A 25769-nucleotide genomic window follows, 5' to 3' on the forward strand; every position below is an offset into this window, starting at 1 on the left:
TTCCTAACTCCCGACTTCCACCCCAGAGCCTGGTTTGCTCATCCGCACCCCGGCCTCCTCTGCGCGGATCTGGGGATGTCTGCGCTCAGGCTGCGGTCCAGAGCCCGGCCCCAGGAGAGCCCACTCGCGCTGCGTGGACGGGGAGCGAGCCCCACACCGCACGGGAGCTAGAGCCGCTCCTCTCCTTGGCCCCGCGCGTTTCCTAGGTTTTCTGCCAGACAGTGTGTAATCAAAAAGGTTTTCCAAAAAGTAAAACCGTGCATGGAATGAATGAAACTCAATGTTCTGCTGCGTGAGAGAAGTCGGGCACGAAGGCCACAGAGTCTACGATTCCATTTACTTGAAATGCGAGAGAAGGCCGAGCTGTCGGGGCAGAGGGCACAGCAGCAGGTGCCCGGGAGGGGGCAGCGGTCGGACGGAGCCCGGGGCGTGTCTGCGGCTCGGCCGTGTGGACTCCACCCCGAAGCTTCAGGAATGTGTGCGCGTCTTCAGAGCGCTGGCAAGGGCTCAGCGCTTAGAGGTCGTGCTCTGCGGGGAGGCGGCCGCAGCTGTTGGGGACGCTGACTAAGCCCCCGGCTCCTGGGCTCCGAGCTGGTGCCTGTGCTGACGCGGGAGGGAGGGACGGCGTCCACGTGGCTCCTCGGCCAGCGCGGGAGCAGAGGGGGCCAGGGAGGTTCTCATTGGTGCTGCCCGCGGCGGGGACAGACGAGGCGTGCCGGCCGTTCCGGGAGCTCCTGAGAGCGGCACGATGAGCACGGCAGAGGTCGGTGGGACGCACTGAAGGCCGCTGCCGCGAAGCCAAGGGCCAGAGGAACGGCCGCGCCATGGAGAAGTTCAAGGCTGCCATGCTGCTGGGGGCCGTGGGGGACGCGCTCGGGCACAGAAACGCCCACAAGGACAGCAGTGCCTTGGGCAGGAAGGTCCAGGAGGGGCCGCAGACAAGCGGGGACCTGGACCACCTGCTCCTCTCCCCAGAGACGTGGCCCGTGAGCGACAACACCATCATGCACCTGACGACGGCCGGGGCCCTGACCACAGGTGAGCCGCCCCCCCCGCCCCCCCCCCCCGCGCCAGCGCCCCTTCGCGCGGCCCCTACGGGTCGTGTCACTCTGTCTGCCGTCAGCCTCCGAAATCGTGACTCCTGGTTCCTGTCTGTAAACGTGTCTCCAGAGTGAAACCACTTGAATCTCTCACTTTGGGGCTGTTTGGGGAGAGCGTTTCAACCTTTCACGGCAGACAGTAAGCCCTCCGATTTTTTTTTCAAAAGAATAGAAAATAATAAGCCCGTTTGAAATCTGGACCCATTAAGATAATATTGTTTGGGGATTACTTCTAAATCCCAATGAATTTGAGTCAAAACGCCATCTCCCAAAATAGGATTCAGATATCTCCTTAAACAGAGCGCGTCCTGGGGAGATGCGGTGAATCTGGGGGCCGGGGGCGGGGAGGGAGCAGGTGGACGGCAGGGCCGCGTGTTTGCACGACTTACAGATAAGCGCGGCTTTCCCACAAGGTTCAGGCCACCAGCCTGTGTGTGCTATCAGTGAGCGGCTGCAAAGTGAACGTCCGGGGTGACCATGAGGCAATGAGGCCCAGCCTCGGGCCCGCGCCGTGCGCTCGCTCAGCTTAGCTCTGTGCTCATCCTGCAGGAATGCTGGCCGCGCCGCCCGTTCCAAAATAACCCGGGCGAGGGCTGGGGCACACAGATAAGATAGCGTCGTGGCGCGTTGAGTGGTGGGGCGCCTGTCTGAGTCCACACAACCGTGACATCCGAGTATTTCCAGTTTCTCGTGTTCTCAGGCTAACCGAAGCAGGGACGCCCGCCCGCCGGCCCCGAGACCCTGCCGGCGTGCGTGTCTCCCAGAGCAGAGCCCTGCGTGTTTGGGCTGCACGCAGCTGGTCCTTGCTTCCTCCACGGGGTCTGTGGCCGGGCACGTGTGCTCGGTCCCCCACGTCCTGCGCTCGTCTCTTTGGTGAGGGCAGAGTCCACGGCGTGTCTGCAGTCGCCAGCCATCCAGGACCTGCTCTCTGAGATTAGATTAAGCCCTCTTGACAGAAATAGAACAGAATCTGCCCCAATGTGAAATGTGGGAGGACAGGGGTGTTTGGGGCCTTGTTTCCAAGCAGACATGTGCCCCCCGCCTCCGGCCGTGGGCGGGGGGCCGCTGTGACCTCAGCACCGTCTGGCCCGGCAGCCTTGAGGGGACGCTGGTGAAGACCGCCCCTGACTCTGAGCCTCCAGGAGCTCAGCAGGCATATTTTTTTCCAAGTCACTAAAAATCTAAGTTGAAATTTTATTTAAATGTAGTTGTCAAACAGCTGGATCTTTTTTCAATAAATAGCAAATTGTTGGAGCACCTGGGTGGTTCAGTCGTTAAGCGTCTGCCTTCGGCTCAGGTCATGATCCCAGGGTCCTGGGATCGAGCCCCGCATCAGGCTCCCTGCTCGGCGGGAGGCCTGCTTCTCCCTCTCCCACTCCCCCTGCTTGTGTTCCTGCTCTCACTGTGTCTCTCTCTCTGTCAAATAAGTAAAATCTTTATTAAAAAGTAGCAAATTGTAGCCTATAAAGGGGCCTCTGAGCCCCGTTTGCAGGGACCACCAGCCCTGGTTGCTCTGACCCTGCCCGTGTCCTCGTCTGACCCTCACATCACCCTGAGGGTTGACATCGTTATTACAGCCCGTCCAGACACAGGCACGCACAGAGAGGGCTCGGGTAGCCGGTGCGATGCCCCACAGCCATGGTGTGAGCAGGGACAGGACCAGATAACTCGCTTCCAACACACCAGCTCCTCAGCGCCGTCCCGACCGCCTGCCGTCAGTGGCCACACAGGGACCTCGAGGATCCTGACGGACGGTGGTTCTTCACCACTTTTCCTAAAGACCCGCAGACTTCCATCAAGTGGGTTGGCATTTTCAAGTGCGTCCCTCTGTTCCGTGCTGTGAGGCCGTGGGGTCCTGCCGTTGTGAGGGAGATGCCGGGTCATGGACAGCCCGCGTGACCTCCTATTTTGGGCCGTGTCTCTGGCACATGCAGAATTGGACGAGATCAGATCCTGGCCCCGGAAGCGGCGTCCTGTACCCCATAGGCCGGTGGGCAATCAGTCTCCACAGCGTGCCCCGCGTGCTCACTGCACACACCACAGGCTGGTGTGTGTGTGGCCCTGTGCCCGTCGCCCAAGGATGGGGAGGGGGCTCCGCCTCAGAGGCACTGGGGCCTGGCACTCCCTGGCCCTAAAACTCGTGAGCTTGCTTTCCCTCCTGCCCTTCGGGATGTTGATGCCTTCGTTACAGGGTTAAGTGAGATTAAGTGGGGCAGTGCGTGCATGCAATCAATTATTAAGGGAAGATGCTCATGGCAAGGTAGTTAATGCCTGTCTTTCTAAGTGTCCTGGTCTGAGGGTCAGCAGCTCCATCTGCCGTGGCCACACAGGAGGAGTGGGGGCGTGAGCCCACTGGGGACCACGGCAGGTGCCACGGGCGTGTCCTGCCTGCAGAGGAACGTGGGCCTGGCCCACATGTGAGCAGACCAAGCCTGTCCAGACTCACCCTCTCTCTTCCTCCATCACTGGCTCCCTGATGGTAACAGCATTTTGAAAAGTTGACATTTTTACTACAAAGCAAGTTGATAAGGGTAGTGTGCCTTTTCTTTATGGTGACATTGGTTGGGAGACATGTCTCTGAGGAGATTGGGTGGGAAGGCGGAGAAGAATGGGCTGGAAAGCCATGTCACAAAGTGGAGAAACTCTGACAAGGGGTCCGCAGCATTGCAGCTTTGGAAAATCCGCTTCTAGTTTGAATTTTAACCTGAAACAGAAGACTGTTTGTCGCCATTTTGTTTTTAAGGAGGTTTTTTTTTTTTTCTTTGAGAAGGATGTGATTCCAGAACAAAATGAATTATTTGAGGGACTCTGGAAAGGCCAGGGTTGCTAACCCGGATCGAGCCAAGACAGGCTGCTTGTAAGGGAGGTGCTGGTGCCCCAGGGTCAGGACGACCCCCGCGGCTGCGTGCCCCGCCAAGCCCACTCCTCCCGCCCCTGGGTGGGCCACACACTCTCCATCCCCACTCAGACCCGGGCCACGCATGGTGCGTCCCACAGGACGCCCGCCATGTGGAGCTGGGGACAGAAGGACTGAGGACCGAGTCCTGCTTCCAGAGCTTCAGGGCCCGAGGGCCCACCGGCCCTGATGGTGGCAGGAAGCGCGGCTCCAGTCCCAGAGCAGGGAGAGACTTGGCGAGTGCACCTGTCTCCCTCACCCCCACGTGGGAGTCCGGCCCTGGGGTGGCCGAGAGGGGGTTCCCTCCTTCCGTCCTCCCCTCTCACACACACCCCAAAAGTTGGGGTATGCGCCCCACGCAAAAGAGGGCAGTCCTGGCTCCTGAGGCCAGCCCGAAGGCCTGAAATGCAGTTTGGGTACAGAATGAGTTTGCTGGTGGCTGTGAAGGTCACATTGGCGCCCTCCACCTGCCCAGCTGGCCCAGCACAGCGGCCCCTCCACCATCTGGCCCTGCTCTCTGATGGAACAAGGCAAATGGGACCCCACATTTGGACTTTGTGGCCTCCATCCACCATGCTGCACATTTATTTGATGACAGCAATGCTCAGGCCTTGCCCTCGAACTCCGTTTACCATCATCTCTGGCCTCGGGCAAGTGGCATAACCCACTGAGCCTAACCTGTAACCCCAACACGACAAGAGTGGCGGTGTTGGGGGGGGCGCCTGCAACCATCTAGGGGCAGTGCCCCCCAGACAGCAGGTGGACAGTGCCTTAGCTCCTCTGCCCTCCACGTCCCTGAGCCTCGAGGGACTTGAGCCCATGCTTGTCCCCAGGATGCCGTCCCACACTGGGTGCGGTTTGGGACAAACTGGGTCTGCACTGGCTGCTTCACAGGAGGGAGAAGGCAGACGGAAGTGCAGGGGTTCAGCTCCCTGTGTGGAGACACGGGCTTGTGAAACCCCAAGGAAGAGGCAGATCTCAGGCCGGTTTGTCCTCATGTGGATAGAACTGTTGGCAGGAGATGAGGACTGTGGGTTTTGTCTAGATTCTCCTGTGTAACCAGAATGAAAAGCACAATCACAAACTGTAATATCTGAATTCTACGTACAATCTAGAGTGAACTGTGTGCATGCTGCACGTCTCTAGGGAGCCAGGACTATGGGAGGTGGGTCGCCAGAAGCTTTCTCCTCTTCTACCCATGTGGGGATGCGGAGCTTCCTGCCGCCCCGGGGGCTTCCTGCTCGGTCTGACCCCGTCCTCCTCTTTCCTCCCCAGACTACTGGTGCCTGGACGACCTGTACCGGGAGATGGTGAGACGCTACGTGGAAGTCCTTGAGAAGCTTCCGGAACATTGGGCAGATCCAGCTACCCTGGAAGGCTGCTCGCAGCTGAAGCCGGATAACTACCTCCTCGCCTGGCACACACCTTTCAACGAGAAGGGTCAGGGAATGCTTTCTTGCTCCCGTAAAGTGCGTGCTGGACAGCCGTCTGGACACTAACCTGTGTGTCGTCCACTAACCAGCAGCACTGCAGGTTTGCGCAGCAGAGAGGGATGGGCTGGGGCCCCTTTGGGCCGCAGCGTGCCGCCCAGCTGTCTGCTGGACACCAACCCTGGGTTCATCTTAAGGAATACTTTGGACTGCTTTCCCTTTAAGTTTGTATTTTGCCAAAGAGTCAGGAAAACATATACTAGCAACATAAAGGTTTGTCTCTAGGATGTGTTTAGAGGTGACATACTTACGCAGTCAAAGTCTCTGCCTCCATAGCACCTGCTCTTGGGTCCTAGACCTACCCCTCTAGGTTTATAGAGGACGAACTTTCCCCTTGGGGTTTCTACTGAGGATGGACCTCCCCTTGGGGTTTATACTGAGGATGGACCCCCCCTTGGGGTTTATACTGAGGTTGGACCCCTGTCTGGGTTTATACTGAGGATGGACCCCCCCTTGGGGTTTATACTGAGGTTGGACCCCTGTCTGGGTTTATACTGAGGATGGACCCCCCCTTGGGGTTTATACTGAGGATGGACCCCCCCTTGGGGTTTATACTGAGGTTGGACCCCTGTCTGGGTTTATACTGAGGTTGGACCCCCCCTTGGGGTTTATACTGAGGTTGGACCCCTGTCTGGGTTTATACTGAGGATGGACCCCCCCTTGGGGTTTATACTGAGGTTGGACCCCTGTCTGGGTTTATACTGAGGATGGACCCCCCCTTGGGGTTTATACTGAGGATGGACCCCCCCTTGGGGTTTATACTGAGGTTGGACCCCTGTCTGGGTTTATACTGAGGTTGGACCCCCCCTTGGGGTTTATACTGAGGTTGGACCCCTGTCTGGGTTTATACTGAGGATGGACCCCCCCTTGGGGTTTATACTGAGGTTGGACCCCTGTCTGGGTTTATACTGAGGATGGACCCCCCCTTGGGGTTTATACTGAGGTTGGACCCCTGTCTGGGTTTATACTGAGGATGGACCCCCCCTTGGGGTTTATACTGAGGATGGACCCCCCCTTGGGGTTTATACTGAGGTTGGACCCCTGTCTGGGTTTATACTGAGGTTGGACCCCCCCTTGGGGTTTATACTGAGGTTGGACCCCTGTCTGGGTTTATACTGAGGATGGACCCCCCCTTGGGGTTTATACTGAGGATGGACCCCCCCTTGGGGTTTATACTGAGGTTGGACCCCTGTCTGGGTTTATACTGAGGTTGGACCCCCCCTTGGGGTTTATACTGAGGTTGGACCCCTGTCTGGGTTTATACTGAGGTTGGACCCCCCCTTGGGGTTTATACTGAGGATGGACCCCCCCTTGGGGTTTATACTGAGGTTGGACCCCTGTCTGGGTTTATACTGAGGTTGGACCCCTGTCTGGGTTTATACTGAGGATGGACCCCCCCTTGGGGTTTATACTGAGGTTGGACCCCTGTCTGGGTTTATACTGAGGTTGGACCCCTGTCTGGGTTTATACTGAGGTTGGACCCCTGTCTGGGTTTATACTGAGGATGGACCCCCCCTTGGGGTTTATACTGAGGTTGGACCCCTGTCTGGGTTTATACTGAGGTTGGACACCCCCTTGGGGTTTATACTGAGGAGGAAACCCCCTTGGGGTTTATACTGAGGTTGGACCCCTGTCTGGGTTTATACTGAGGAGGGACACCCCCCTTGGGGTTTATACTGAGGTTGGACCCCTGTCTGGGTTTATACTGAGGTTGGACACCCCCCTTGGGGTTTATACTGAGGATGGACCTCCCCTTGGGGTTTATACTGAGGTTGGACCCCTGTCTGGGTTTATACTGAGGATGGCATCCAGTCATGTTACTTGGCATGAAAGAAGCAGGAAAATATAATCTATATTGAGGAGAAAACTCAATAAATCAAAACCAATTAAACCTGATGCAGAGGTTAGAGTTATCAAACAGGTATAAAATAGTATGTATTCCATAGGTTGAAAAGTTAAGTAAGGACATGGACGTATAAAAAGAACCTAAATCACATTTCCAGACAAAACACTACAATGTCTGACTTTCTAAATGCATTGGCTGAGATTAACAGCAGATTAGGCATTTCAGAAGAAAAACCTGATGAGTCTGAAGGCATGGCAATAGAAACAACCCAGAAGGGGGCACAGAGAAAAAAGAGTCCAAAAGTATGAGAAGAGCACCAGTGAGCCATAGGCAACTTACAGCAACCTCACGTGCCTGTGACAGGGCTCCGCACAGAGCGGAGGGCAACAAAATGATTTGAAGAAATGGTGGCCAAAATCTCAGAAGACACGAACAGACATTTCTGCAAAGAAGACATCCAAACGGCCAACAGACACACGAAAAAGTGCTCCACATCGCTTGGCATCAGGGAAATCCAAATCAAAACCTCAATGAGATACCACCTCACACCAGTCAGAATGGCTAAAATTAACAAGTCAGGAAACGACAGATGTTGGCGGGGATGCAGAGAAAGGGGAGCCCTCCTACACTGTTGGTGGGAATGCAAGCTGGTGCAGCCACTCTGGAAAACAGTATGGAGGTTCCTCAAAAAGTTGAAAATAGAGCTACCTTACGACCCAGCAATTACACTACTGGGTATTTACCCCAAAGATACAAATGTAGGGATCTGAAGGGGTACATGCACCCCGATGTTTATAGCAGCAATGTCCACAATAGCCAAACTGTGGAAAGAGCCAAGATGTCCATCAACAGATGAATGGATAAAGAAGATGTGGTATATATACACAATGGAATATTATGCAGCCATCAAAAGGAATGAGATCTTGCCATTTGCAACGATGTGGATGGAACTGGAGGGTATTATGCTAAGGGAAATAAATCAGAGAAAGAAAATTATCATATGATCTCACTGATATGTGGAATTTAAGAAAAAAAAAGATGAACAAAGGGAAAGGGAAGAAAAAATAAAATAAGATGAAATCAGAGAGGGAGACAAACCATAAGAGACTCTTAACTCTAGGAAACAGACTGAGGGTTGCTGGAGGGGAGGGGGGTGGGGGGGGGGTAACTGGGGGATGGGCATGAAGGAGGGCACATGATGCAATGAGCACTGGGTGTTACATGCAACAGATGAATCACTGAGCTCTACCTCTGAAACCAATAATACACTGTATGTTAGCTAACTTGAATTTTAATAAACCCCCCCAAAAAAGGAAAAAAAAAGAAATAGTGCCCAAAATCTCTCCAAATTTGATGAAAACTGTAAACCCACAGATTGAAGAAACTCAGTAACTTCCAAGCACAGAAACATGGGGAACACTACACTATGGCACACGGCATTCAAATTTCTCCAAACTAATAATAAGGAGAAAACCGCGCTGTGTGCTGCCAGCCCAGGGAGGAGGGTGTGGGTCTCTTGTCATGTAGGCACAAACACTCACCTGGAGTTCTCCCAGAACAGAGTCTTACAGAAGCAATGGCCACATAGCCCTTTCCAGGCAAACAGAAGCTAAAGGCTTCATCACCAGCAGTCACAGTGTGAGGAAGGTTAAGGGACGGCCGTCATTCGGGCAGAAGGAACCGAGCACAGAATGGAATCCACAGGAGAAGAACTTCGATGGAAATCGTAATCACATGGCTAAATAGGGAAGAATTTGTAACTTACTATTGAAATCTCTTTAAAGGATCATCGACTTCAAAAACTAGTCGTGTACCGTGGGTTTATAAAGTGCTCGTGAGCAGGTGTCGGACGCAGCGTGGCGGAGGCCGGCTGGGGAGGGTGGAGGTGAGCGGCCCCACGGTGCTTGTCCGAGGCGTGAGGGGGCTGTGGTAAGTTACAGGCGGGGTACTCAGCCCCACAGCAACTACTAACATCACAAGACAGTTGTAACTAATAAGCAAACGAAAGAGAAAGTGGAATCTTTTAGAAGTATTTGCCAGGGAAGCCGCCGCAAGTGACCCGTGTCCCAGCCTGGAACGCTCCCGTCTGGGGAGACCAGGTGCAAGGTTGTCCCTTGGCCTTGGACTCTTCCACCTCATCAGGGGAAAACTTCCGCTATTCCAGGTATGCAGTGACCTTCCCTGAACTGCTGAGCGTCACACAGCCCTAACCAACGCCGCTGGAGTGGCTGCCCCGCGGGGAGAGAACGGGCCTCTGCTGCAGCACGAGCCCCACCTCGGCTTCAGGACGCGCCGCCACGGGAGAGCAGAGCATGCTCCCAATGCGGCTTTTCCTGCGTGTCTTCTCTTTCCAGGGAGGGAAGCGTCAACCCTGCGTCCCTGTGTTACGTCCTCCTCTGGCAGAGACCAGAGACCAGAGAAGAGGGCCGAGGCCTGAGGGCTCCTCCTTGTGGCGGCGGGCATTGCCCCCACATGGTGGGCATCTTACCTCACTGCTCAGGAACATTCAACCCAAAATAGGCAGACAAGAGAGAAAAGGAAGCAAAAACAGGACGACAGACTTGACCCTGATCACATCAGTAATCACATCTAATGTAAATGGTCTAAAGACTCCAAATAAATGGCAGGGGCTCAGGTGGGAGGAAGAAGCAAGTCCCAGCTCTAGGCTGCTCATGGGAAATGCACTTTACATATGAAGGCACGGGTAGGTTAGTCGGAGGAAGGGTTCACCATGCGAACACCAGGTGGAGGAAAGCTTGCTCTGTTAATATCACAAAAAGCAAGTTTTGGAGCAAAGACCATTGCCGGGGAAAAGAAGGCAATTTCTTTTTTTTTTTTTTTAAGATTTTTATTTATTTTTTGACAGAGAGAGAGAGACAGCGAGAGAGGGAACACAAGCAGGGGGAGAGGGAGAGGGAGAAGCAGGCTTCCCTGCCGAGCAAGGAACCCGATGTGGGGCTCGATCCCAGGAACCCGGGACCATGACCTGAGCCGAAGGCAGACGCTAAACGGCTGAGCCACCCAGGCGCCCCAAGAAGGCAATTTCATCATGACAACGCACCCGTTCACCAGGAAGACACAGCCAACCCAAGCATTCGTGTACTAACAACGAAGCTATACAATGTAGGAGGCTGAAGCCGATAGAACTGCAAGAGAAATAGACAAACCCATAATTGTGGGCAGAGAATCAATATTAAGGCCTCAATATTCACATTGAGAGACTGGAGAATAAAGGGCAAATTAAACCCTTCAGATCCAAGTGGAAATCAGTGCCACAAAACAACAACAACAACAACAACAAAAAGACAAACAGAGAAAATTGACAAAATCAAATGCTGGTTCTTTAAGAAGATGAAGAAGTTGACGAACCTAGAGCCAGACCAGTCAGGACAAAAGGGGACCCAAAGTGCCAGCGTCCAGCGGAGAGGCGATCTCCGCTGGAAGATCATTTGACAGGAAATAAGGGAATATTATTAAAAATTCTTTCCAATAAATTTAACAACTTAGATGAAATGGACAAGTTCCTCGAAGGACACAAACTGCCAAAGGTTACTCGAGAGGAAGTAGATCATCTAAATAGCACTATATCTGAGAGAAACTACAAAGAAAACCCCAGGCTCAGACGGCCTCACTGGAAAATTCTACCAAACAGCTAGAGAAGAAAGAGAACCAGTTGCACACAACTCTCCCAGGGAACTGAAGGGGACACATGCTCCCCAAATTCATCCTGCTCTCCAGAAGACGGTTGAAAGAATAAAACAGCAAATCACAGATTGGGAGAAAATACTTGCAAAGCACACATCTGATAAATACTCAGAACTCTTAAAACTTAATAAGAAAACAAACAACCCAAAACAGAAACAAGAGAAATACTTAAGCGAGCAATTCCCCCAGGAAGAGACAGGAGTGGCCAACAAGCACATGAAAACATGCTCAGCACGATTATTCTTAGGAAATGAGACACCACCACATATGCTGTCGTGGAAAGACTGACCGTGAAGAGCATCAGGGGCGAAGAGGAGCTGCCGGTGGGACCTAGAACACGACAACTACTTTGGAAGCCAGTGTGGCAGCTCCTCCTCTCATCCGTCAGGTGAGCTAAACGGTCCAGTCTGAGGAGTCTGCCCGCGAGAAAAGAAAGCGCGTGTCCGTAAAAGATTTGGTTAGGAGTGTTCACAGGTCGTCCACCAATGGAAACAGCCTAGGCATCAGCAGGTGTCAGCAGGTGTCAGCAGGTGGGAGGGCAGGTGTCAGCAGGTGGGAGGCCAGGTGTCGGCAGGTGTCAGTAGGTGGGAGGCCAGGTGTCAGCAGGTGGGAGGCCAGGTGTCAGCAGGTGGGAGGGCAGGTGTCAGCAGGTGGGAGGCCAGGTGTCAGCAGGTGGGAGGCCAGGTGTCAGCAGGTGGGAGGCCAGGTGTCAGCAGGTGGGAGGCCAGGTGTCAGCAGGTGTCAGCAGGTGGGAGGCCAGGTGTCAGCAGGTGGGAGGGCAGGTGTCAGCAGGTGTCAGCAGGTGGGAGGCCAGGTGTCGGCAGGTGTCAGCAGGTGGGAGGCCAGGTGTCAGCAGGTGGGAGGGCAGAGTGGCAGCCGCTCTGCACGCAGAGTCCACCCAGCTGGAGAAGGGGTCAGCTATGCCGCAGGACGGCTCGGATGCATCCGAGTGGTCACCCTGGGTGAAAGATGCCAGGCAAAGGAAACCATATTCTGCGTGATGCCACACACATGCAACTCTAGGAAATGCATACGGACCTGTGGCCCCGGGTCTGTGGTGGGCGGGAGGGCAGGAGGGCACGAGAAAATCTTTGGAGCGACTGGCGGCCAGGTCCACCATCTTTACTGGGGAGCCGGTGCTGCACATCGCCCCGCGTCACAGCGGGACCCTGTCACACCCTGGGACCCTGAAACCCGCGCATTTACAGCTCAGCTGAACTCCCTTCCCAGAGAGCAAATGTGTCCAGTTTAAAGCCTGCTGTGTCCGCAGCTCTGTGCACCACGTGTTCCCTGGAGAGCACGTTAAGAGCACTTCCCCAAGCCATCAGAAATTCTGGGTTCAATGCCGGAATAACGTTCCAACATACGGGAGCTCTGCAAGTTACTTACTCTTTGCTCTTTGTCGGGCATTTGGGTCGTCTGCTTATTTTCACTCACTTAAATGACACTGTGATAAACATTCCATATGTGTTCGGGTTACATGTGAAAGTTCGGTTGCCGGAGGGGGGGTTATTGGAGCACACGTCTGAAACTGGGTATTCTGTGTTCCGTGTAGGCTCGGGGTTTGGAGCCGCCACCAAAGCCATGTGCATCGGCATGCGGTACTGGAAGCCCGAGCGCCTGGAGACACTCGTGGAAGTGAGCGTCGAGTGTGGCAGGATGACCCACAACCACCCCACAGGTGACGCTTCCTGTGCGGCGCCCGCGGAAACCCCACCCACCGTGTGGTTCGTTTGCCTGTCGGCGGACTTGGGCTTCTCCGTCTTCAGGTCTGCTTTACGCTCTGTTTTCGACCTAAAAGCAGGCCTGGCATGGAGCGTGGCGATGCTGGAGGGGAGAATCCCCAGCAGGTGCAGGGCCATTTGCGCCAGGAAGAAAGAGCAGCCCCAGTTGTCTGAGGGAAGCTGGGCTTTGGGTTGACGTCCTGGGCATGCACATTTATGTCACAAGCATTGGGCATCATCTGCTGCCAAGTGCTGCCCCCGGGTGGGGGCCTGAGCCAGACCAACACTCACGGGCCTCGTGAGCTGCCCCCCTTCACCACCCGTGCCTCTGTTTCCCCACCTGGATGGTGGCGCTGGGAGCTGGGTCTCCTTGAGCATGAGGAGAGAGTGGGTAGAACGACGGGCCTCTTGGCTGGTGCTTCTGGGTGAGGTGGCGTCAGCTGCGCCCCGGGGTTCCCCACCGCATGTCCAGCACACGGAGGGAAGGCAGGCGGGGCCCAGCTGACCGTGAGTCATGACCTAGAAGGGCAGGCAGCGCCTAAGTTTAAAAAAGAAGGACTTGGAACTCCCACACCTGTAACCACCTTGAATCCTGGCAAGGCGGGTGGTGCGCCCTCCCCAGCGCCTGCGGGTCCACAGACTGCTCGTGCTGCCCAGCCACTGTTCCTTCTTTCAAGGCCACTTTTTTTTTTTTAAGATTTTATTTATTTTTTCAACAGAGAGAGAGAGAGCACGAGCAGGGGGAGAGGGAGAAGGAGAAGCAGGCTTCCCGCCGAGCAGGGAGCCCGATGTGGGGCTCGATCCCAGGACCCTGGGACCATGACCTGAGCCGAAGGCAGACGCTTAACCGACTGAGCCACCCAGGCGCCCCTCATATAATTTGTTTCTAATGAAAGATTTGATGAAACACTGAGGGTTTGATGGCATGCGGGCAACGCCAGGGAAGGCATGTCGGCTCCTGTCCAGTGTCCCAGATGCGGCTGGCTGCAAGCGTCGTGGTCGTGTTACCGTGTGCGCGTCCTAGACGCTGGACACCCAGAGGGGGCGGGGTGATGGCAGGTGGTCAGCACGCTAGTGGGTCTGAGAACTGGACACTCACTCCCAGCCCATGGCGATGCCTCCCAGAGTGGCCAGCGAGCCACTGAGAGCATCTCTGGAGATGGCCATGCCCTTTCCTGCGTGGCTGTGGTCTCCGTGCGTCTCGGGCTGGCCTGGCGGCGCTCCTCTCTGCTGAGAACCGTCTGTCCCCATGACGGCCCTTGCTAGGGGTCATGGCACCCCTTTGTGCAGGAAACGGAAGGCCAGCGTGCACAGGGCAACGGCCCAGGACGCAAGCCCAGATGCCATTGTGTTGTTCTGCCCCCCGCCCTGCAGGCTTCCTCGGGTCCCTGTGCACGGCCCTGTTCGCATCATACGCTGCACAAGGGAAGCCTCTGGAGCAGTGGGGCAGGGACATGATGCGGACGATCCCGCTGGCTGAGGAATACTGTAAGAAGACCATCCGGCACCTGGCAGGTGAGCCTGGCCCCCTTTCCTGTCGCACTTGAACGGGTTGCTCTGATTCACCCTCGGGGCAGATTTGGACACACAGGGCTCCCAGACAGTTCGCCCCACACTGAAACCGAGGGCTGACCCCACCAAGGGGGCCGAGGCACCCCTGGCAGAGGACGACACCTGCCTAGGGGACCACAGTAGCCAGGAGACCCAGCACAGTGTGAGCCGCTGCATCCCGACCCCGGGCCTCCTGCTGTCTGACGGCAGCCGGAGAGACGAGAGGGGTGCGTGCTTAGGTTCGATTTTCCAGATGGTCCTTAAGTAGCCCATTCCCCAGAGACGGGCGAGGGACACCCACACTGACGTCCGCACTACTCCTGCACCTTATGGACGGCCTGACCCGAAGTCTGCTGCCACAAAGGCCAGACGGGCATCTGTGCCCACTGGTGACATCTACACCCAGGAATGTCTGTCTGTCCCCAGTTACCTCAAACCTGCCGTCAAATGACACACACCCTCCTTGGCCCCCAGTGGGGTATGCATCAGCTCGTCCAGCAGAGGTCCTAGGGGATTGCGGTGCGGCTGCGGTTGGGCGAGCGGTGGCCTGACGGACCAGACGCGAGAAGCAGGTGCAGGACTAGGAAGCCCACGGCTTCTCCTCGGGCGGCCAACCCTCCGCAGGGCTCTCTCCCTCTGGGAGGGATGGGAGCTGCGTGAGGATGTTCTCAAGTTGTCCAGGAGGGTTTCTGGCATAAGTTGCCGTGTTTGTCCCGGGGCAGAGGGGGCTGCGGTGTGAGTGCAAGAGCAAGGTTGTTGGTTTTCTGGGCAGCCCAAGGCCGAGGTCTTGAGACAGGAAACCCATTAGTCATTGTCACCCTCCGGCAAGCGGGGACTCATTCTAAATGCCTCTGGAGAAGCTTCCAGAACAACTTGAAAAGGAGAACTTTGCCTCTCCTTCTGCAGTGTGGGGAAACTCTCATCCACTGGGCCCCATTCTGATGGGAAGCGGAGAACCTCGTGCCCACCGTGAACTGAAGTGTCCCCCTATAAACTTAATTATAGAACAGAGCTCTACACTGGCCTTATTTTCTCCTGGCTTAAGTCGCTCTTACCCTGGGCTCTCTGCAGCGGGTGAGGCTGCCTGTGGCCACCTCCTCCCACCTGGGAGAGACAGGTCAACAGGGCCGAGTGTGGGCCACGCAGTGCATTCACGCTGTGTCGGGGACGGTCCCCAGAGCTCTGGCCTCCCCCAGGGTTTCCCACAGAGCAGCCACGGGGATGCTCCTGGACAGGAACGGGGAGGACAGGCATTGGTCAGAAAATCTGAGACTGTTCTTTCTGTTTAATTTTAAATGTGTTCAACCTGGAGTTTTATGACCTCCTATGAAACACACCCTTTTTAACAGAAACCCCAAATCGTCCAGAGACGGTCGTGTTCGATTTTTCCAGGGCCTTCTGCTAGGTGGTGCCCACTGGCAGCAAAGACTAGGCACAACAGTTCCCTGTCTTACTGCTTGGACATCTGTTCCCAGACTCGGCCGCCCACCGGTCGGGAGAGAGGCGGCCACACACAGGCCGAGCGCTGGTCTCTGCAGGGCGGCTGGGGCTTCCCGTCGGGCCCGGTCGTCTTGGCTCAACCCTAGGTCGGCTCTGCCTTTCGTTCTGTAAAGCAGACTCGGCCAGCTTCCCAGGGGCCTCTGGCCCCCTCGGACTTGGAGCCGCATCCCAAGACCTGTCCCGGGGCCTGCCTGCAGCCCCCGAGCCGTCCCCTCTCCCGCGGGCAGCGCTGTGCCCCGTGAGCCAGGAGTTTCCGTCGGGCTGGCGAGGAGGCCGCCACGGTGTGCCGGCCCAGCCACCTGCCGGAGGGACGCCCAGCGGCTCGTGCGTCTACACCTGCGCCGGCGTAGCTGCCGCCACGAACGTCCTCTTCACCCTGTGGTTCTGGAAGGTCCTTTCAACCCCTCTGGGCTTGCGCGCCGGGCGGTCAGCCGGGAGTAAGGAGGTGCCTCCTCCCAGGCTGCGTTGCATCAGGGAAGGGATACAGGCTCAGAATTTTCAAGGGGATGCTCTTGGAAGCACTGCAGTCCCGGCCTTCGGTTCGGAATAGAGTCAACAAGGTCTGGGGTCGCTTTGGGCCCCGTCTCCACCTTCCTCACTATGGTTCCAAAGTAGCTGCAGACACAAGCATGGCCGAGCCGCAGAGCGGTCGCCGGGTGGGGCTCAGCCCCCACCTCCCGCCCCGCGCGTGCAGCCCACCCCGTTTTTATGTTTAGAGTACCAGGAGCACTGGTTTTACTTTGAAGCCAAATGGCAGTTTTACTTGGAGGAGAGAAAGATCAGCGACGACACGGGAAGCAAAGCTGTCTTCCCCGACTGCTACGACTCCGAGGCGAGGGAGAAGGTGAGTCTTGCCGGGTCCGAGGGCTGGGGACAGGACTTGTCGGGGTCCCACGGCCTGGGGTCCCCGCCGTGTTCCTGCCGCGTCTAGCGCCCGGCCTGGGGCTCCCCGGCAGCAACCAGGGGCCCAGAGCAGCCGCGGGGGCGGGGGCGGAAACCTTCCTGGAGGAAGCATGTGTGAAGCAGACAAAACTTTATCTTTCCATTTTCTCTCATTTAAAGCATGGTACGTGCTAGAAAATTTGGGGAAAATACGATTGTTAAAGATGTCCCATTCCACTTCATTTTTTCTAGGGGCTAGGACTTAAAGTCGTACATGATGAATAAGGTTGTGCAGGCCCTCGTCCTCATGCTGAGAAGACCCCTAACTGGCTGACACGGTCAGCATCGGGTTTGGTAGCACAAGGGAAAACCCTGAGTCACTGTGGCTTAGCCAAGATAGACACTTATTACCCGTATGTCCACGGATGCCAAAGCTGAGTTGCAAGTCCGTTGTGGTGAGGAGCTGAGGACACTCTGTGTGGCCCCTCTGTCTTCTGAGGGCACACTATCCTCCAAGCTGGCCGCTCCGGCTCCAGCCAGAGCATCTGCATTCCAGGTGTCCGGACGGTGCAAGGGGAGAGGGAGGGCCCACCCTTCCTCCTCGGGTGCTCCCTACCGCCCCTCTAAGTGCCCCCCAGGGACCTCCCCTGGATGCAGCAAGGCCCTGGTGTGCGGTGCTGCCCCAAACCAAGCTGACTCTGTCGCCAGGGCACCGGGGTGCGACCGGCCAGTCTGCACCCCGGCCCCTGCCCGCTCCCGGCTCTCTCCAGCCTTTCCGCTCATGGCGCACCCCCAGGCTTCATTCGGCACTGCCACCCGGCCCACCCTTGCCCGCTAGCCCCATGCTCCGCTCAGACACGGGTCGCGTGGCTCCGTCACCACGGACTTGGCGGCTACCCCAACACGTGGTCAGGTTTGTCTTTGGAATGCCTGCATCCGTAGGAGCACGAGAAGGGGATCTTTCCCGGGCACGGTCACCCCAGCCCTGGGGCAGTGCACACAGGCGGTGCTCCCTAAGTGCACAGTGAGTAGGTGCCCAGCGGCACCCTGGACGAACCCAGGAAGCTCACGCTCCAGCCAACGTTGGCTTCACGTCTCGCATGACGCTGACCCTGGCTCTTCCTGCAGGCTTACCGAAAATGGAGCTCGGAAGGCCGGGGGGGCCGGCGGGGCCACGATGCCCCCATGATCGCCTACGACGCTCTCCTAGGAGCAGGCGACAGCTGGGCGGAGCTCTGCCACCGGGCCATGTGTCATGGAGGTGAGACCGCCTTCTTTAATGGTCTTGGGTTCCAGGCGACCAGCACCCCCTTCTCACCCCAAAGCACCCTCCCGGGATGTCCAAGGGCCTGGCCTCCTGACCCCCCGGAATGTTTGTCCTTCTCTGGGCGTGGTGCTGCCTCGAGTGGCCGTTGGAGTCGGGGCTCATGAGAAAAGGGCACCTGGGGGAGCCGGGGTGCGCGTCCCTCTCCCTCAAGGCCGCCGGGCTAAGAGCGGGGGTCCTGCTGGTACAGGCCCCACACAGTTCTACAGATTCTGTAGCCGGAGAGAGCTCTGTAGCCCTTTGCATCAGGCGGCCGCGGGTTCGAGCCCTCCAGGGGTGGCCGGGACACGGGATTTCCCCGCCTCCCGGTGCCCACTCTCCCCTGCGGGTGTGAAATGAGGGGATTCCTGGCAAACACCACCTCGAGCTGAGCACGGAGTCTCCGTGGGCATCCGGGCCCCTCGGTCCCTGGTGCTGAGGTGGTAGAGACGCCAGCTCCCGCAGACCTGAGCTCCCCGAGTGCCCGGCCCCCAGGACGGCCAGGGCATCCGCACACACGTGTGTCAGGGTGTGCAAGGAGGGGGGGTGGGAGAGGGACAGCAAGTCCCCCGGTTTGGGCCCCGGGGCGGGGGCTGCCCTGAGGGTCTCTGAGACGGGCCACGCCCGACCGCCTCGACCCCGGGCCCCTGAGGACGTGCGTTTCCTTCCAGGCGAGAGCGGGGCCACGGGGACCATCGCGGGCTGCCTGTTCGGGCTGCTGCACGGCCTGGACGCGGTCCCCACGGGCCTGTACCAGGACCTGGAGCACAAGGAGGAGCTAGCGCGCCTGGGCGAGGCGCTGTACCGCCTGTCCACAGAGGAGAAGTAAAGCCCTCCCGCCACCGTCCCTCCGCGGGGAGCCGCGTCCAGCTCTGGCGGCCCCACGGCCCTCCTGGGTGTGCGCCACGCCTCACTGGCCATAATCACATTCTAACTCTCTCCTCCCCCGACGTCAGAACCCTACCTGCCGTAGGAAATGCACTGTCTGTCCTGCGAGGATGTTTGTCCTGCCCTCACGTGGCCCGGAGGCATCACTGGCCCCGCGCCGGGTCTGTGGCCCCGAGCCTCCAAACACGGGAGCACAAACAGTCTCGGGGACGATCGTGTATTTCACTCTGCGCGCGACTAACGCTACTCGCTCACTCATGCCGACAAAACTAATCACGACCGCCGTGCGCGGACCGAGCGCGCGTCCCCGCCGCTCCTGGCCTCAGACGCCGGCAGCCCACGGGCACGCGCTACCTCCACCGGCGGTTTTAATCACACTGGATCTTAAAACCAACCCCTTTGGAAAGAGTGCCTGAGAAAACCGGGAAATAAAGGGTCCTCGTGCGTCCCCGCTTCTCCTTCGGCGTGGTCTGCAGCCGTCTCGCGGGCCTGCCAGGCCCACCCTCGGCCTCCACCACCTGCCCCACCAGCCTCGTGGCTGGGGACCCGCAGCTGCTCGCCGTGGCCGGGGCGCCTCTGTCTGCGAGTCTTGAGGAAGAGAACCCTCGCTCTTGCTAGAAATAACCTCGGACACGGTCTTTCTGAAGTAGCATCTGGTGTGAATAAAAGAGCAGTTGGTGTTTCACATTTAACACGGGGCTTTGGCGGCTTGGCGGGGGCCGCTCTCTTCGTGGAAGGTGGCCTCTGAGCGTGGCCGGTGGCCCCCAGAGCCCGCGGGGTCGCCCCCTCGCTTCTCAGGACGGGGGCGGTAGATCCGGGGGCGGCTGGCAAGGAGGGTCCCGGAGTAACTGAACTAACCTTTGCTGCTGCTGGTGCTTTTCTGTGGGAAGAGGCAGAAAGCCGCGTGGGGGGCTCTGGGCTGGGCGGCCCAGGCTTGGGGGGCGGGGACGGCGCTCAGCACAGCCTCCAGGAGCAGAGGACCGTGAAGGTAAGCTGCCACGCTCACTGTGGCCAAGCCATGTCCCGCCGACCCTGGCGGCTGGAGGCAGGCCCCAGGGGAGGGGCCCGGTCGGGCGCGAGGACACTCCGTCTCCATCGTACCCGCAGTTTAGGAGAATCCGATCCATCCTTGAGTCAGGAAGTGGGTCTATTCACAGGTTGATGATAAAACATTTCAGCAAAACTTCACAGGACTCCTGAAAGGAGTAGACTGCCTCCCCATCTCACTGCAGAGAAATGCACGCGCTGAAGAAAACAAGACCATAAACGTGATGAGGTGAACAGCGCACCTGCTCAAATTTTAAAACATTTAATACTTGTGATTTCATCCTTATTACAGAGGTAATGCACACACACGGCTTCTGAAATTCAAGTGCGGCGCGTACATGGTGGTTTGTGGAGAGAGGAGGCTCCCAAACCCTCAGCCAGAGTCGCGCTCCCAGGACCTCAGGCGGCCCCAGAAGCGGCCTCTCGCGTACGATGCGGAAACATTTGTGCACACCTGCAGGCCTTCCTTTTGGCATTTTTTGGACCCCGTCTTTTTAGCCGCTGCACTTTCTTGGGCACCGTGATTCATGTAACTCAGTTGTTCCTGCTTCTGCCGCCCCGTGTCTGCTTTAGAATGTCGCTTCCGATCCCTCCTGCAGGATCGTTCATCTCCACGGTGGCCCGGCTTCTTCACATTGTGCGAGCAGGGGTCAGGCAGGTCCTCCCATGCAGATGGTGTGTCCCCCCCGCACCGGCTCGGCGTGGGCGCATGGGCTCAGAGGCTGGGGCTCCGGACCGTGCTGGGCAGCGCCGGGCAGCCCCGTGCCCTCAGGGACAGCCCCCCGCTCCTGCCGTGGCTCCAATGTTGGAGCAGGTCCCCGCTTTGCTCACATGCGTCTAGACTTCAGGTTGATTTGATTAATCCGTGTCCCCGGACTCTCTGGTTAAGAGGTTTTGCATTTAGATGTTGAACCCTTGTTCCCAGTGTTTTCGTATCTGGAAGCCAGAGCGGAGGTGGGTCTGGCAGACACGCTGCCCCTCTGGGAGCTGGGGGCAGCCCACCTGGTAAGTCCCCTGACATGATCGGAAGGGTCCACTCACAACGGCCTCGGCCCTGTTCTCTGGGACCGACCCCTCCGTTAGGGGGTCCCCAGGTTGGGTGCAGGGCGGCAGGAGGGGCTTTCACGGCCTGATGGACACAGGACGGTCAGAGCTGTTCGTGAATGCAGAAGGTATACCCCACTTCCGAGCTGCCCGGCAGCCTCCCCGATGCCCCCAGGCCCGCAGGCACCCAGCGCAGACAGCACCCGAGGCTCGGCCAGGTGTCCACGGAGGGAACTGGAAACACCCCCCGTTTCCGAGGAGGCCACTGGGGACACAGGACCTTCTCAGGGCCACAGCCCATGGGGACACAGACGCCAGGGAGACCCCCCACCCACCTGTCGGCTCTCGGCCCTGTGTCCATCCTGCTCCATTGTAATAGCTTGTTTTCAAGTACGTTAAAACACACAAAAAGCCACAAAGTGGCCCAAAAAGCCCCATTCAGCAGCTGCCCTGGCTGCTCGTGTGGGCTGATTGCTGCCACGATAACCCCAGGCCACATTCGCCTGGTGTCTCTCTCGGCGATGTGGACGGACGTGCCCAGCAGAGGCTGTGCCCCGAGAATGAGGGAGGGGCACCCGAGAACCCTCGGCCTGCCTGCTTCTACCCCGGGCCTCCATCCACCGGGCTGGATGACCCTCCAGTCCCTGTATTTCCAGGTGACCTCTCGGTAGCCAGAGGTGCCAACGGAACCGCCAGGAAAGCTTATCGCGGCCGTGCTACTCACGCTGGCCCCAGAGGCAGGTGTTCCGGTCCCGGCACGGGCTTGGGGAGGCCCACCTGCACCAGCCGGCAGGGGCAGCTGCCCACCACGAAGCTGCGGACCCCAGACCGCCTCTGGGGAGCGCTGACCAGATGGAAGCAAGCTGGCTTTGAGGCACGCACGGCTGGTGCTCCCCACAGCTGTCCTCGTCTGTGGTGCGCAGGGCCCGTCGGTCCAACGTGCTGTTCAGGCTGGGCGTATGGGGCTCAGAGGAGAATGCGCTGGGCCTGCCTTCAAGTTCGGGGTCAGGCAGCCATGGGAGGCCTGGTCCTGGTGAGTCCCCTGCGCGTCAGCCCCGCCGTGGGCTGGTAGGTAAACACTGACACAGAGGGGCGCTCGGCGTCGTAGCTTGGCGATCCCGGCGGGAGGCGTCCAGTACGGACGGCACAGAAATGGGGTGCAGTCCACACCGAGCTGCCCTCACTCCGCACCCCTTCCGGAGCTGCCTCCTGTTCAGACGGAGGGGTCCCGGCGCCCGTAGGATAGGGAAGCTGCAGGGGCGCACGAGGCCACAAGGCTGGTCCTCGGGGCCTGTGTTCAGACGTCAGAATGACCCCAGATCTAGTTCAGCCATCGAGTGACTCAGCCCCCAGTCGTGAAGATGAATGGAAGGGCCAAGTGAGCAACGGCCCCCAGGGGGGTGGCTGGCGGTGCGGCCGGCCCGTCCGGAGGCCCTCATCTGCATCTGCCCCAGGCCCCGCCTGCACACCGAGGTCCTGGGCCCTGAGGTCCCCTTGCGGGGTGCAGGTGGTAGGCCCTGCTGCAGCCAGCCTCCCCCACGAAGCTGGGACCCGCACACAGCGACGCGCCCTGGAGGCAAGTGCACGGTCCCGGCGTCGGCCTGCCGCTCGGTCAGCCACGGGCCCAGCCAGCACTGACAGGGCATCAGGTAGGAGCTACGGACTGGACTCCGCAGAGACGGGCGTCCGGTCGTCAGCCCGGGACTCGGTCTGGCTGGGATGGCCCCACGCTCCAGGGGGGGCGAGGCTTCCGTGCGTGTCTTCCAGAGTGCAGGTCCCAGAAGGAGGGACGCGAGCGTGGACGGGCGGGCAGGAGTGCAGCACGGGGAGGTGGGGCCAAGGACTCAGGGTCGCAGCCTCGCCTGCAGAGTTTGGACCCAGTTCTAGACACAGTGGAGGCGGGAGGAGCCAGGGCACGTGGGGGCACAGGAGGAGGGGTGGCCACGTGGCGGAGGGAAACGTGGGATTGCAGAGCCCGGCCAGGCGGGTGGCAGCTGTGGGCCGTGGGGGCGCCGGGAGGGAGCTCGGCGCGTGCGATGTGCCTGAGAGACCGAGTGTCGGGCCAGCTGCGCAGAGCCGGGCGTCCCGGGTGAGCCCCCGCTACGTGGAGCCACGCGGACGGCGTTCCAGGCCCCGTATCCACACGGCAGCGGGCGAGAGAGCGAGGTGAAGTGAGATGAGCCCGGGCAAGCACAGGGCACCAGCGGGGCGCACAGCCAGGTCAATGAGGTCAACGGCAGAGCCTTGGGGTGAATTGCACTGAAGAGATGCGGGCCCGCCCGCCGCCTTGTGTCTCCGGGAAACGAAGCCGGCGGCCAGCCAGCTACCCGTCAGGCTGGGAGGCCACGGACCCCAGCACTCGGTTCAGAGACGGAGCCGTGGTGGCAGTCAGGTCGGCAGGAGGGCCTGCGCTGATCGGGGTCCCACAGTGGCCGCTCCTCCCTGTCGCCGCGGGTCCCTGGATGCGTCTCCTCGGGGCTGCCTTCGAAGGCGTGGACACGAAGCTCGCGGGCTCTGGAGGAAGCCTAGACCGCGGAGCCCCGAGTGGCTGCCGACAACCTGCCTTGGCAGGAAAAGCGAGGTCTCTGGTGACCCTGTGGAGGGTAGCAGGCGAGAGGGCATCCCTGCAGGCCTGGGGGCGGGGAAGCAGCGGCGGGGCGGTGACACAGGCGTGCCGGATGGGCGTGCTCGAGAACCAGCGCGGAGGAGCCAAAGGCTCTTCTGCCTCCCCTGGTCCCAGGCCTGGGGTGTGGGCGGCGTGGGCGCCCCATGTGCCCGGCGAGCCCCTCGGCGATCCCGCTGCTGACCGGCACAGCTGTGGCCCCAGACTCAGCGGGTGCTTACTGTGTGCACATGTGGACTCAGCTGGTGCTCACTGTGTGCACGTGTGGACTCAGCTGGTGCTCACTGTGTGCACGTGTGGACTCAGCTGGTGCTCACTGTGTGCACGTGTGGACTCAGCTGGTGCTCACTGTGTGCACCTCTGGCTTGGGAATGGATTCAGGTTTCTGTTTTGTTTTAGGAGCCTAACCCACCAAATCCACAGTTGTCTGAGGTTGGGAGAGAGCCCGACCTATCCGAGGGGTTCTCAAAGTGGGGTCCCTGGGCCAGCAGCCACCGCGGCTCGGGAGACTTGTGGGAAAGGCAAGTTCTTAGGCTCCTGGCGACGGCAGAGTGAGACGTGGTGGTGGTGCCGCCTGCACTCTGGGTCATCGTGGTTGTCCGGTGTCTGAGGACAACTAACACAGCCCCTCTGGGCGAACTGAACGCATCCGGGCTGACTGGGGGCTCTGGGGAGCCTGCGGGGTCAGGCGTCCACGGTCACGTCCCCCGAAAGGAGTACTGCCGGGCACTGTGGGCTGCTCCGGGCACCTCCTCACAGCCATTTAAGAGGACATGTATGGCCTCTATAAGCAGAGCCCTCTTTTCTGGGAAATGCATAAAAGCAAGAAAAGAAAAGTATCGTTGTGTGTTTCCTTCCAATCTGGTTTCTAAGCCCACATTGGGCCGTGCAGTTTGCCGTTCCACCTTCGCCGTGAGCACTTCCCGAGCCAGGACAGCGCTCTCCTTCCGCGGGGATGTGCTGTGCACTAAAGGGCCCGGTGTTGCACGTTTAGAACGCGCCAACGTTTTCATGGCATCAAGAGCAGCGTGAAGACCGTCTGTGCAGGATGCGGTTCTTAGCTCTGCATGGCGATCGTCTGCGTGGAAGGAATCGCTAGAAGGCTGAATGGCTGGGCTCCGTTCCGGTGCATCTTCAGAGACGGGCCCCCGCCCACCAGGGAGGACCCTCCCGTGCCAGGCTGCGCAGGAGAGGGGAAGCCCCATCAAGTGCCCGAGACCCACCCCCAGGAGGCTTGTCAGTGGCTGGGTTGAGGTCAAGGGCTGTGGCCGCCGTGCTGATAAGTGACTCGGGGGGACAGGGGCTCAGGCCCCTCAGCTGCGGGGTACCTCTGGGAGCATTCTGGGGCGCCCCATGTGCCTGGCGAGTCTCATCCGCTCTGCTTGTCAGCAGAGACCACTTCCTCCAGCTCCAGGGTTCACCGCCCTCCGTTCCTGTCCCCACGACCTTCCCCAGCTGAGGCCCCCGTGGCCGCCCAGGGCCCGCTGTCTGTCCGCGGCTCTTGAGTCAGGATATAACTGTGGCGTTAACATCATTTCTCATACCTAAAGCTAGCTCTGCACAGAACCCCACAGAAAGTGTTACTTCTCTACGCTTACTTTTTCCCTATTCATACAAGTATAACATGTCTGTTATAAAACCAGTCAAACCCCCCCAGCGCACTTTCGCTTTCCCAAGGGCCTCCACAGATCTATTAACGCCACTTCCCGAAGCCCTTGGAAGGACAGCGGGCTGGAAGTGGGCAGCGGACGGTGGCCCGAGAGGCCGTGCGCATCCCTCGTCTCTGCGTCTCCAGGCTCCCAGGCCTCTGTCCTCCCCCGGACTTTTGGGGTATTTGAAGTGCGATTGCTCCACAGGAAATGTTCTATGGAGTCACCTTGGGAAAAAACAAAGATAAAATCTGTGATGATTGATTTTTTTTTCCTGCAGCTCCAAGCGCGGCAAGATTTGTGGTGGCGAGAAGCCCGTTGACGCCCAAGCCCTGAGAAAGAAGGTCAGCAGCGTGACTTGTGGCCCGGCCGCCCGAGCCATCCTCAGTAGCCTGCTGCTCTACGTCACTGACCTCCAGGACAGGCCCCCGGAGCCGCCTCCCACCAGGACGGCAGCCAGCAGGGAGAGCAGGGCTGGCCGCTCGCCCGGGAGCCAGGACGGCCAGCAGCGGCCCACCTGC

At 58.7% G+C, this 25769-nt stretch overlaps 1 protein-coding gene across 2 annotated transcripts; it reads left to right on the forward strand.

The window, feature by feature from the left end:
- The first annotated feature begins 359 nt into the window (after positions 1 to 359).
- ADPRHL1 (ADP-ribosylhydrolase like 1) lies at positions 360 to 25730 on the forward strand. Of its 2 annotated transcripts, none has more exons than XM_078070054.1 (7): positions 360 to 1038; positions 5272 to 5436; positions 12593 to 12718; positions 14136 to 14276; positions 16529 to 16656; positions 17823 to 17955; positions 25529 to 25730. In XM_078070054.1, the coding sequence occupies exons 1-7, from the start codon at positions 825 to 827 to the stop codon at positions 25582 to 25584; spliced, it is 963 nt and encodes a 320-aa protein (XP_077926180.1). In that variant the 5' UTR covers positions 360 to 824; the 3' UTR covers positions 25585 to 25730. The 2 variants fall into 2 exon arrangements, with proteins under 2 accessions (XP_077926180.1, XP_035927302.2); XM_036071409.2 differs by lacking the exon at positions 25529 to 25730 and adding an exon at positions 18669 to 19333.
- The last annotated feature ends 39 nt before the right edge of the window (positions 25731 to 25769 follow it).

This window comes from Halichoerus grypus, chromosome 4, assembly GCF_964656455.1.
Source record: "Halichoerus grypus chromosome 4, mHalGry1.hap1.1, whole genome shotgun sequence".
Taxonomy (NCBI): domain Eukaryota; kingdom Metazoa; phylum Chordata; class Mammalia; order Carnivora; family Phocidae; genus Halichoerus; species Halichoerus grypus.

Excerpts from the sequence above, each read along its gene's own strand:
- ADPRHL1 (XM_036071409.2), top strand. The coding sequence starts at position 825 with ATGGAGAAGTTCAAGGCTGCCATGCTGCTGGGGGCCGTGGGGGACGCG. Across the intron at positions 16,657-17,822 it reads ACTCCGAGGCGAGGGAGAAG|GCTTACCGAAAATGGAGCTC; the intron begins GTGAGTCTTGCC and ends CTCTTCCTGCAG. Across the intron at positions 17,956-18,668 it reads CCGGGCCATGTGTCATGGAG|GCGAGAGCGGGGCCACGGGG; the intron begins GTGAGACCGCCT and ends GTTTCCTTCCAG.